Source organism: Alternaria incomplexa (assembly GCF_024043165.1).
Source record: "Alternaria incomplexa strain BMP 0042 chromosome Unknown scaffold_7, whole genome shotgun sequence".
NCBI lineage: Eukaryota > Fungi > Ascomycota > Dothideomycetes > Pleosporales > Pleosporaceae > Alternaria > Alternaria incomplexa.
Genome location: NW_026249856.1, coordinates 1734887 through 1747277, shown reverse-complemented (window position 1 = coordinate 1747277; position 12391 = coordinate 1734887). Strand labels below are relative to the sequence as shown.

The 12391-nt window shown below is 53.8% G+C and overlaps 4 protein-coding genes across 4 annotated transcripts; 1 reads left to right on the top strand and 3 right to left on the bottom strand.

The window, feature by feature from the left end:
* Window positions 1–895: 895 nt before the first annotated feature.
* On the bottom strand, window positions 896–2661 carry J4E90_005794 (uncharacterized protein; the record flags this gene model as incomplete). The annotated part of the gene is made up of 2 exons (XM_051435346.1): window positions 896–2166; window positions 2232–2661. The coding sequence occupies 2 exons, from the start codon at window positions 2659–2661 to the stop codon at window positions 896–898; spliced, it is 1701 nt and encodes a 566-aa protein (XP_051291370.1).
* Window positions 2662–4125: 1464 nt separating this feature from the next.
* Window positions 4126–5317, bottom strand: J4E90_005793 (uncharacterized protein; the record flags this gene model as incomplete). The annotated part of the gene is made up of 4 exons (XM_051435345.1): window positions 4126–4481; window positions 4531–4743; window positions 4791–4860; window positions 4907–5317. 4 exons carry the CDS (start codon window positions 5315–5317, stop codon window positions 4126–4128), a joined length of 1050 nt encoding a protein of 349 aa, XP_051291369.1.
* A 1505-nt stretch (window positions 5318–6822) lies between these two features.
* On the bottom strand, window positions 6823–9097 carry PPP2R5D (Serine/threonine-protein phosphatase 2A 56 kDa regulatory subunit delta isoform; the record flags this gene model as incomplete). Its single annotated transcript, XM_051435344.1, has 6 exons — window positions 6823–7150; window positions 7202–7500; window positions 7546–7899; window positions 7947–8555; window positions 8610–8990; window positions 9074–9097. The coding sequence occupies 6 exons, from the start codon at window positions 9095–9097 to the stop codon at window positions 6823–6825; spliced, it is 1995 nt and encodes a 664-aa protein (XP_051291368.1).
* An 841-nt stretch (window positions 9098–9938) lies between these two features.
* J4E90_005791 (uncharacterized protein) lies at window positions 9939–11993 on the top strand (the record flags this gene model as incomplete). The annotated part of the gene is made up of 4 exons (XM_051435343.1): window positions 9939–10085; window positions 10140–10512; window positions 10563–10640; window positions 10687–11993. 4 exons carry the CDS (start codon window positions 9939–9941, stop codon window positions 11991–11993), a joined length of 1905 nt encoding a protein of 634 aa, XP_051291367.1.
* Window positions 11994–12391: the final 398 nt, after the last annotated feature.

The following is a 12391-nucleotide window of genomic DNA, read 5'->3' as shown; positions in this document are numbered from 1 at the left end:
GCTTCCCTCTATGACCGTATCACTAGACCTCACTCCAAACTACACACGTTCTTTGCGTCACCCACAGAACCCGTCCTCCTCATGTCTCAGATTCATCGGCACGATGCCCCGCTCGACACCAGCGCACAAGCACTCCGGCCGTAACCCACCGCCGCGTTTTGTCCTGTCACTCGGTCGTACTTCGCGATCACGAATACGAGGTGCGGATGCTATTAACCCCTCATGCAATTACGCGTACACTAACATGATGCTTGCATTGTAACATGTGCCGGAGACAGTTCTTCCTTTTATTCTAAAGTACTATATATAGGAATACTGGGAAGACATAAGTGACAGTGTATGCATGTATAAGTCTGGTATTGTACACGTTTGCTTGGAAACTTGGGCACAGCCACTACAACACCGGATCGCGACAACGCCAATAGCGGTAATCACCCTCCTTCTTTAAGTTGTGTGTAAAGGATTAGCACTTCTATTGCTCGTACCACGTAGGGTAGAGATTTAGAACGTCAAAAATCAGGAGGTCATCACAGCCCACTACGGTGATCAGAACCAACCTCACAAACACAGCACAATTGGTAAAGGTAGGTATGAATAATATAACATTGAGTAATACAGATTTTCGTTCTCGCTTTGAATGAAGAAAACGTCGTGGACATTGCGAACGAACGACCAAAACCCTCACACACACCAACCCCGTTTCTCTTCCATCATGACGCCTTGCTGAACGTTTTCCAAAGAAAGGAATCGACATAGGAAACCATGTTTGGGTATGTTGTTGTAGTAGTAATCGTAGTGCTAAAGCAGTTTCTCTTCTCTCCCGTTCCGATTCATGTGTCTTCGTCTTTTCTTCCCTTGACTCTGCAAATAGAGAGCTGAACAAGCCATCCTCTACCTACCTCTTCTCACCCATTTGCACACCCGCCTCAAGCGCAAGCGGTGTCTTCTCCCTCTGCTCTTGTCCCTGACCGCTGCTGTTCGACTCACCCTGTGGCCTCCTGCCAATCCGCGCAAGCCAGCTCTCGGCACTTTGTACGGTACCGTCAACGACAGTAGTGATCTGGCCCATCATGTCCAGCCCCTCTTTTGCAAATGCCAGCATGCGGTTTGCGCCTCTGACCTCGTCGCCGCCCGCGTGTTCATTGTTCGCGTTGCGGCCGGCGAGCTGCCATCGCTGGGGTACGGAGAGCAATTGTGTTCGAACAACCGTCTGGGCGTTTTGCGGGAGGGCGCCGCCGGTGTAGCGGGACACGGACTGCACGACGGATTGGAGGGTTTGCCAAATGTCTGAGGAGAGGACCTTGATGCGGTCAGCAATTTGACGGACTTGATCGTCTTTGTCTGTGTCGACGAGGCCCATTTGCGCCATGGTGCCATTGAGTTGCGTCTTGTCATCTTGGGCAGCAAAGCCGCCAGACTGCCTCTGGTTGCGGAGGGCAGCTTCGTATTCTTCGAGGACGAGCTTGAGCGCGCGCATAACGGAGTCGATGTGGGTTGTTGCGCTGCGAAGAAGACCGAGACAGAGCTTCAACGACCGCAATGATGTCTCTGATAGAGCTACACCGAGACCGGACGTTGTCATGATGAGCTGCGTGGACCAGTTGACGCGACGATCCTGCGGAGTATTTGAGCGCTGTTCGGGCGACTTGTGCGACGTTATCTCTCCAGAGATGACTGCCTCTTCATAGTTTGGAGAGCGCTGGTCGTCGTATGCAGGGAGCGACTCGGAGTATGAGGATTGTGAGCCGCCTCTTGTCCGGGACGCTGCTGCAAGAGCATCATCCACGTCCATGGCGTCATCTGCTGGGCTCGCGATCCTTTGCCTCTTGCTCCTTGAACTCTCGCCGTCTCCCTGCTCAAGGTCGCTGGGTCGTCTGTCTCCAAGATAGCGGCGCAGGCTTTTCTCCATACCCGTCCGCCTACCCACAGATGACACAGTGTTGACCATGGGCGATCCAATGTTGCGCTCGATGAGCTCAGCACCGTACTGGACCAGACGTGGAGTGTAGCCTTTGGTGGTGTTGTAGGCTGAGATGGAGCCGTTGATACCATTTCCAAGCCATGGGTGATTTGACGTGATCAAAGAGAGGAGTGGCTCTGGGGGTTCGCTTGTGGATTCTCGAGCAGATAGCGTGAGGGATCGTGCCGTCGGCGAGCGAACGAAGTCTGCGATGGTCAGTCAGCATGCATTTCGCGTCATAAACAGCAACCGCAACAGCGTCGTGACATACCCGGGTTCCCCAATCCGCTCAACGCCTCTGCTGCCAGCCTTACATCCGGATCATCCATGCTGACACTCGTTTCCCGTCTACCCACGTTGTCATCCTGCATGCTGCGCACACTCGCGGTATCCATCGGGCTTCCCACGTCTTCACGCGGTAGACCCTCTGGCGCTCGTGTGAACGTCGCATTGTTGGGTACTGGCAGCATGCCCCATTGCGATCTATCGTACTGCGACCGCGGGCTGTATTCTATCGACTTGTGTGGAGTATGACGCGCTTTCGTGTCCGGCAGGTCTAGCGACTTGATGCCAGGCAGCCTCCCATGATCCGGCACATGGCTTGGGATATGCGTCGGAACGGAAGGGAGGTGCAGCGATTCGGGCTCGTGTTGCGTGTATGCGGGCGGCGGGGCACGCTGTAGTGGTCGTTCCTGCTCCATGGTAGGATTCTCACAGGACCGTGACGTTTCTAATCAACCCGACTACCCCACGTTCATCTATGCGCAGACCACGCCGGGCGATGTCACTGCGACTCTCCGAGCAGTTGTTCGGTGCAGCGCTATGCCCGTGAAAGCCGTCGCAATGCCCAATGATGATGCGGAGGGTGCGCCTCGAAGGGGTATTCTGCTCCGCGGAAGCGTAATCGGAGGCCGAGTGCGAATTGGGGGACGCGATGATGTCGTTTCAGGGGATGCGAATCTCAGAAGACGCACAGCATGGTAGCGCAGCTGTGAATATCGATCGAGAGGCGTGGAATTGTCGGTTATCGCATCGTGGAGCCGGAGGCAGGGTTGGAGGGGGATGACAGCGCGAAACGACGCCGGGCAGCAAATTGGCGATCGCCTCTCACATGTCAAAATCCTATCACATGTCACGAACAATCCACCCAAGCCAACGCCACCATGCTTGTCGGCCTTTACCCCGAGCGAAGTGACACCGACGCAGACACCTCAGTTATTAGATTCCATCGAGTAACGACCTATAGCAAGCCTCGTCGTCCTGGCATACCAAGGCTGCATCAGAACATTCGAACACGCTGCTATGAGTTTGGAGTTGGCACGACGATCTCAAGTAAAGCTGACGACAGGAGCCCGGTACATATGTGGGGCTGCAGCCGACCTCCAAGCTACCTGAGTAACGTAACAACACATTATCCCATGTACCTTACTCTTCTTCGTCTATTGCACGTAACTTCACCACATCCTTTTTCTCTTGTGCAGATGCTTTCGGGGCCGTTGATGTTTTCATGTATCCAGCTGTAGCCGCCCGGTCATAGCGTACACGGCTGGGCTATCTTCTACTGAGTGGTGTGCGATGGCTGTCATGTCAAAACGAGTATAGTCACCCGTTACACGTGCAACTCGGTAGACTTCCCTACATTAGCTACATGTACCTCCAACGAGCGTCCGCAAAAGGTAAAGTACACACATGGAACATGAAGCAGTCATTGACGATTATGCATTATCTTTCGTTGAATATTGTCTACAACGTGCTCTACCGCCCATGCCAAAGCCCAAGACTAACACCAGAGTTGTCGTAACGCGAACCGACCAACCATGCTCTTACATGCTTTTATCGTGACACGGGGCCGGACCAAAAGTATCGAGCCCCAAACATAGCAATTACAATAAGATATGGAAATTGTAGCCCTCCAGGCTGATATCGTGTCAAGAACGAATTGGTAGGAGCCCGGCCGAAAGGTGGCTCCACTTGACGAAGTTTGTTCCGAACCGGTGCATGGCCCGTAACATCTGGCTAGCCCGGAAGAGCATCGAATGCTACATCAGATGCTATCGCAGAGTAGTTCGAGTGCTTCGACGGCGAGAGGCCGTTGTGCGTCGTCCAGTGCTTCAAAGAGCTCTATCTGCCGCACAGCACTTCGCATGTCCTCCGAACGATCGAGCTTAGGCCTTGCGGCTGCGGGTCGCGCGTCCGTTGGGTGTGCCGTTGGGCGAAGCTCCTGTAGCGACACCGTTAGTGACACCAGCACGCGAGGTCGAAAGACGCCTGCGAGCTTCACCAACAGTCGGCACCTTCTCGTCCTTCATCTCCACCAATGCGCTTGTAGCCCTGCGGCGGCCCTTGGGCACCGGCTTCTTGTACGTGGCGAAGTAGAAGGCGAGGAAAAGGAAGAGGTACGACGTGATGATGCAGATGCCGGAGATGGCAGCAAACTCCTCACCAGCACACTTGCCCATGTTGGGCATGTGTGGCCAGTAGGTGCTTGTGAAGTAGGTCCACGAGGCGAAGTAGATGAAGCCTGCATGTTGTTAGTGTGTGATATGGAATATGGGTGGAATTGGACTTACCGAGGTCGAGGACGAACTGGGTGATCTGGCCGACGGTAATGTACTTCTTCCACCAGATGCGGATTCCTCGCGCGCTCTGGAAGTAGTACCAGTACATGACAACGTGTACAGCCAGGTTGAGAGTGATGACGGGCCATGAGACGGGAGTGTGACCAATGAGCTGGGTGTAGCAGAGGAGAGCGGTCGCGCCGTGGTGGTAGGTGTGGAGGAAAGCTGGGCTTATTAGCGATGCGACGTCGATGTTGGCTTGTTGCACTTACTCAATGGCTTCTTCTTCAAGAACAGGAAGCAAGTGTCAATCAACTCGAGGAACTTAGTGAGGTAGTTGAGCTGCACATGTTAGCAGCATCCTGAGCATCTCGGCGCAAGTACTTACGTAGTACAGAATGACCAGCTTGTCGGTCCATCCACCCTGGTGGTCGCAGATGGCGAAGAAAAGACCCTTCCTGACAACAATGGGGATCAATTGCTCGGCGAAGAGGAGAAGTAGGGTGCCGCTGATCGCCGTGAGGTAGAAGTTGTGGACCTTGAAGAGAAAGTTGAGCTTGAAGGGCTCACGGTTGCGCATGAGCTCTCGTCCGCCGAAGATTATGATGTAGTAGGTAATCAGCGTGACAACGCAGACCTTGAATGTCGAGAGCGGCGTCTCTCCTTGGACGAAGCGGAAGTCCTGGGGCTTGTAGCCCGCGATGGGCTCGAAGCATTTCTCGAAAATAGGCCATAATGCCAGGCCAAAGGGACGGTCGAGCGTCGGCGCGCCGACTTCAAGCCAATCTGGGCCACCCATTGTGTGCAAGTATGAGTTGGGACGGTCGAGGTTGGTGTTGTGGTGTTCGGAACGGTGGAAGCCCTGGACGTGGGGATTTAAAGGGTTGAGCCTAGCAAAGCGACTAGGTAAACAAGACAAACGTGGAGGAAGAGAAGGCAACCGCGACCGAGCAAGTGCAAAGCACAAAGGAGTGACGAGAAAATGTGAAGAAGTAAATCTCACACCGAGCCAGATGGAGGTGATGCGCAAAAGGTTATGAAGGGCCAGCAATGTTTTCTGGCTGCGCGCGGAAAGGAGGTCGGAAATGACTGCTGGGGTCTTCCGCCTCTCCCGCACCTGGGCCCAACGCGCCGTTGCACGTCCAAATTACGACACATTGCAGACCGAGGCCATTGACTTGTTTACTATTGGCTACGCTACTGTATTGCTCTCCTTTTACTTTGGTATCGCTGCTGACCGCCGCTGACTACCTTTACCATGTTCACACACGTATGCATTACCACGCTGGCTCGTGGATAGCGTGTACTTAGGCCTAACTGACGTAAAGTCCTGTAATGCAAACATTGTCCACCGTCTCTGCGATTCACTCGGCGCGAACCACACTTTGGCCTTTGTCGCAAAGTAGAAGCAAAGCCTCCCAGAACGTGGCATCGAGCCGGATCTCTTGGCGTTCCGAAAGCCGAGGCGCCCCTTGAAGTTAGCGACATCCCAAACCGGATGGCAAGGAAACCTATGCGGCTCCCCGTGTCTATTCGCGTGGTAATTTTAGCCTGCATGGCTTCGACAGTATGGGATTCCCTTGCAACTCTCTCAGCACTGGCTACCACAACGCAAACGAAGTAAACAACAATACCACTCATCCGTGAAAGAAGTTTTCTATCAGAGCTCACGATAGTTCTCAACAGCGCACAGCTCACGATTGATCTGCGAAGCAATCAAGATTCTTTAGAAATTCTTTATATTCCGCGTCTATCAGTGAAGAAAGTCCCTATTTCGTCGTCTTCACAAGAAACATCATCCGGACCACCCCAATGAAACGTTCCATGTTGTTTTGGGAAGAACCAAAGAAACTGCGACGCTTGATGCCAGATAAACCACATGATATCGCGACTACAATCAGCCCTCAAAAGACTGGCAGTGAAGCAAGGCAGCAAAAAGAGAAGAGAATGGATGCACCCAAGAAATCAAGGGCTAACAACCCGGGTAATCGTACCTCCAGAATTCGACCTTGCACGTCCACCTGATGGTCGCGACGAGACGACATGGCCAGAAGAAGAATTCGGGCGACTGTTGCTACGTGGTCGGCCAGCCGAGCGGCGAGCGCTGGACGAAACGTGGTGCTCCCCTTGCGAAGTATGATGCCGTCGCTACAAAGACGCAAAGCACAAACACGTCAGATCCACCTGAACCGAAATGCAAGTCTTGGGAAAAAAGGAAGAAAACCTAGGAGTCTAGGGATAGAATTAAGAGTACATCGATTCGGCCACACAGAATGCTCATCCAGAGTTCTAGGGACTTAAGAATCAACGTACCGAGGTTTGGCTGCCTTGACGCTCATATTCCTTTGGCCGCCTCTCTCTCGATGCTGTTCCGTCATCCTGTAGACGGAGGTTCTCCAAACGTGACTCCGAGTCGTCCATACGCATCGGGTCGACGGCGGATTTCTCTGCAGTGCCGTTTGAACGTGATTCGGCGAGCTTGGCGAGCTTGTCCCAGCGATCTTGTCGACTTTGCTGTCTTTGCGTTGCATTGTTTTGTGACTCGGCGTAGTCATGCGAACAGTCGTCGAAGAGTTGCGGGTTTACTTCCATGAAGAGCTTCATAGCATTGTACACCATGCCGTGGATGGTTCTGGGCAGATAGTCAGCAAGCAAGCCATGTCACCAGAGTGCAGATACGTACCGGTTCCAGTGTCCCTTTGAGTTTTCGTACAGTGGTGCGAACATGATTGGCAAAATAACTTCAACGTTGTCGCTAACCAGATTGCAGAAGTACTCGTTGTTCCAGAAGTACAGCGCTCTCTCGGCGACCTGGAAATGAGGACTGGCCACTGATTTGGCTAACTGGTTGAACAACGGCTCCTGAACCTTTGCGAACTCGGCGGGGTCCATAACCTCGAAGATGTCTTCTACTTCGTTCAAGAACATGACTTCTTTGGTACTGTTCACCTTTGGCCAATATCGGAGAAGACCCAAAACAACCTGAACGTGTAAGCCTAGCCTATTGGATCTGGCGTATGTCCCTACCTCTTCTGTTAATGCCGCGTCCTTTTCCAAGAACTGGACAATGCAGTACGCCAATTGTGGATGGTACATGCTCAGACTCTTGACTTTGTGGAGCGGGATGAGCACCCTCGTGAGGAATAGCTTGTGCTCCTCCTTCAATGGCAAAGCGAAACCGTTGATGATGGACCCGAGAATCTCGAGAAGCTCGGCGATACCGTTGAAGCGCTCTGTCTCGTAGATGAATTGGAAGAAGACGTTGTTGATGGATCGGCGGATGTAGGAGCGGAGGTTGAGGAATTTGCCGTATATGCGATGGAGCGTAGTCTTCAAGAAGTCGCGTTCTCGGGGGTCTTCCGAGTCGAATAGCTCGAGCAACTGCTGGTGTTAGTTAGATGAATCTAGAGGACAGGTCGGGTACGTACGTTGAGCACGAAGCTGTGGTCTATATACGCTTTGGCAATGTTCGTGTTGAAGTCCTGGCTTTCGATGAAGCGAAGGAAGAACTCGTAGACTACCTGAATGTGCGGCCATGCTACTTCCAGCACCGGCTCGTCTTCCTCTGGGTCGAAAGCTTCGCCTTGGGGGTTCATCGGGGGCGGGATAGGACGGAACAGGTTCTTCGCAAACATCTCCACGACGCGTGGATACATCTTCTCGGTGATGACCTGGCGGTTGTTGGCGACATAGTCGAGCAGCTCGTGCAGAGCCAGGCGCTTGATCTCCTTTGACTTCATGTCTCCGCTAGCATCGTTGAAGTCGAAGATGATGTTGCATTGGTCGATCTTTTGCATGAAGAGTTCCTCTCTCTTGTTCGGGGGCACCTCGTGGAATCCGGGGAGCTTTTCCAGTTCACGCTGACGTTGATCCGAGATGTCGAAGCGCGACGAGTGTTGTCTCTTCGGGGTTCGCATGCCCTCGATGTTGTCCTTGGGCGTCGCTTGAAGACGGTCGAATATTCCCGACTTCTGGCCCGCCTTTGGAGGCGCAAGATCACCGGGCATCGTCTCGGCAGCGCCAGGAGGAGGCACATGCTATGGCACTGGTTAGCCTACCAAACACATATCGGTTGATGCGCGGGTACTTACAGGCGCGCTTGGGCTGATGACGACGCTGGGTGCCAGGGGCTGCCCCAACCTAGAGGGCGTGCCTGGACCTGCAGCGCCAGCGTTACCAGCAGCACCGGGGCTCATCATGCCCTGTCCGCCGAAAGATTGGGGTCCACCCGCGAGGGAACCGGACGAGGGCTGGGGGTTCTGTTGTAGCGACCCAATGTTGGCCGAAGCGCCATCGGCGGCGGGCTGGCTCTTGCTTCGCGCATCGGTGAGCTGCGTCTGCGACGAGGAAGGCGTAGCCTGGGCAGAGCCCGAGGGGGAGTTGGAAGCACCCAGCGACGGCGATGCAGTTCCCGAGGTGGAGTCCTTCTTCTTAGATGACTTGCTATCCTTGCTTCGAGAGAGCTGTTCGGACTATACATGTTAGCCTCCGCGCATAGAGAGGGGTAGGGGGGTGCGTGGTGTGGCCGGGGTCCATGGGGAGGACGAGCACTTACGACCCTCTGCCTGAAGCCCTTCATGGCTGTCGGAATGCGCCCACGGCCAGGTCAAGCGCAGCGGTGTTGCAGAAACGGGCGTCCGAGATGGCGGCTGGCCTCGAGGCGTCGGGGGACAGGTCGCAAGCCGATAGCGCCAATGGGGACTAGATGGCAGGCGCACACACGGTGAATCGGACACAGGAGAGCGTAGGGCTCAGGCCGACATGGAGGAGAGACGCGTGAGGTAATAGATGGTGGCTAGTGTAGCCGTCTAGGATGGTGCACGGGGAGTCGGTGGAGGGAGCAGCTTCGCGAGGGGGGGTCAGACGGCAGCCGGGGCCCTAACAAGTTGCTGGTGACGTATAGGCGCTCTGGCTGAGGGCGAGGCGTGTATTCTGGAGCTGGAGGGACAAGTTGGAGCAGGTCGTCAACTGACAACTCAGGGCTGCTGCCAGACAGACAGCGTCGAGTGATTCGCGCTAGCCGTCCCGTAGCGAGGCCGTGCGTTTGGGCCAAAAGCCCCGCCGCAGCCGTCACGACATCCAGGATAGCTGCGAGAGTGAAGTAGCACGGCGGGCGTGTCAAGGGAGCGACTGCGCGAGAGACGGGAGACTATTCCGCTGCTGGGCCCGCGGCAGCCTCGTATCATCTGATCTGGCGCTTTGCACGAGAGTCATCGCGAGATCGATCCCTGTCTCTATAGAGAAGCGGCGACGGGCCTCGCACTGGCTCAGGGTCTCATCACTTGTCTCTCGAACACCTACCACGGGCGTACCCAGGTAGTCCGGCCGAAGTAGACAGAAAATCTTGGACGGCTACAAACTCTCGTGAATCTCACCACCAGAGCGTTTTGAGCTTGCACCTTTCCATCGTGTAACCCAACATGGACAACGCCATGCCGACCGAAAACGAGCATGCGCCCTGGCTGCCCATCCCGTCACGTGCCGTCTCCGTTGTCGAACATCCCGCTATCATCAAAAACGTTGACAAGGGCATTACCTCATTAGGTGGGCCTGTCAAACTAAGCAAGGTCAGCAGGCAATAGCAGTGCCTACCGCTTTGGGAGAGACTAACACTCGCCCAGGGCCTGCGATCACGATTGGAAACCACGACCAACGCCGAGGGTGACGACGAGCTCAAGAAACTCATCTCTGTCTCGCTGCGCCCAGACGACCCCTTTGCCAAGCGTTTGCTGTCCACGCCTGTGAGGACGAACAACCTTCTCATCAAGGTCACGGTGCCAAAACGGACAGGACGCAAACGAAAGCGTGGAACCACAGGGCCCTTCCTTACTGAAGATGAAATCGCCAGTGGTGGCGCTGGCTTATCGGATAGCACCCCTTTGACCAACAAGACATATGTGGATGCACCAACCATATACAGGAGCCTGCAAGACAATGCCTCGACGTACAAGGTTGCTCTTGCCGGAGTGGTAGATGAAACTCATCGGTTCCGAAGTGAGTCGAGCATATTCTTGAACTCTGTAGAACCATCACTGACTCTCCAGATATGCCCGACTTGCAGTATGCTGCTTCTCACAACGAGACCATGGTCGGTCTGCGAGACCACGTCCTGCCGAAACGATGTAAGACTAATCCCAATATACTGAGAATATCACTGACCCATCCTAGACGAACAGTTATTGAAGTATAATGTCAACACTGCGGCCGGTGCAGATCTGGCCAAAAGCGTTGGGCCATCGCCAGAGTTCATACAGATGCCAATCGCCTTCAACTATCGGTTCCAGCAAAACTCAAACGTCAAATACACCGATCAAGGTGTTGTCAACATACAAAGGAGCCTCGCCTACAACGCATACACAATTGTCAAACCCACAGACGAACATGTACCGACAGGACCCCGACCCGGTCTTCCAGCAGAGAGGGATCTTTCCCCCTATATGCAGTCACTGATCGCAAACATTAGAACTCTGCTCTTACAGAGACCCATAGTAACCCGGCAGTTACTTTACAACAGACTGGGATGGGACAAGCGAACCAAGCTTCGGCAAGCAGCCATCTATTGCGGATTCTTCTTCGAAAGCGGGCCCTGGCGAGAGGCTCTTGTCCGCTGGGGAGTGGATCCTCGCAAAGACCCTGAGTATCGCAAATATCAGACTGTGTCTTTCCTGTCTTATATCAAGTCCGGCACATCAAAGCACCGCGCGGTCTTCGATCAGCATGTCTTGAAGCTAGCAAAGATGTCACCGGAAGAGTTGGAGACTGAGCACACATTTGATGGCGTCAATGTTTCGCGAACAGGCAACCTCTTCCAGTTCTGCGATATCACCGATCCTCTCATTGCGAAAGTTTTGGCTACAAAGGACATTCGAGCAACCTGTGCACCCACCTTCCAAGGGTGGTATCACGTTGGCACTTGGGCCAAAGCAACGGTCATCTTGAAGGACAAGATGAACGCAATTATTGGCGGCGATAAACCGGATGATAGCATATATCAGCGTATCGTTGAATGGCCTGAGCTGTGGGACGATAAGGAAATGGCAGCGCAGTACAAGAGTGAAGTCGACGACCGTCACATACACCACGAGAAGAGGAGAGAACACCAAGTGATGCACAACGTGCGTTGGGCTGCAAGAAATCCGCGCTACGCCTTCGAGAAAATGGAGGAGACTGATGAGCCTGAAAACCACGCTGACGGAGATGAGGCGCCAGACGATGTCGAGGTTCCGGAGGACATGACCGAAGATCCTGTACAGCCAGATACTCTTCTGAACGCTGACATCGGGGATGCGGAGGACGACGAGGATGATCAAGATGGCGAGGCAGATGAAGACGAAGACGAAGAGATACAGGCCGGTGGCAGGAACGATGATCTGTCTGGCAGCTCAGAGCTGGATGACGACAGCGACAGCCCAGTCATGTCTGTCCGAGCGGCATCAGAGGGACCAGTCCCGTTTGGCGGTTATTACAGGGTATGAAAAATCTTGAAGAATCCATACGACAGTGCGAGAATCTATGGATAGAAGCTAAAATGTTTCCATTCTCGCGCTCGTAGCTATTCGCTTATCAAGCTTCATTGATCCCTTCTAGAGTTGGAGGCAGAGCGTGAGTCAGTGACATTGGAAGACAATAGCGTGCATTGCTTAGAAAGGCAATGTAGCGCGCATGTAGATAACTCAAATGAACATGAAAATATGATGAATGCTTCCAGATCAACCATAAGTTATATTATTATGTGCGGCGATGCGACTATGCCATCAGTCTCAGGAACGGGTGCGACCCACTTTTAAGACGGCTTGGCTTGGGCGCAACTCAGATCGCCTGAGCTTTCGTTTTCGTAACCTCACGCGAAATCGCACCACCGACACCACTACTC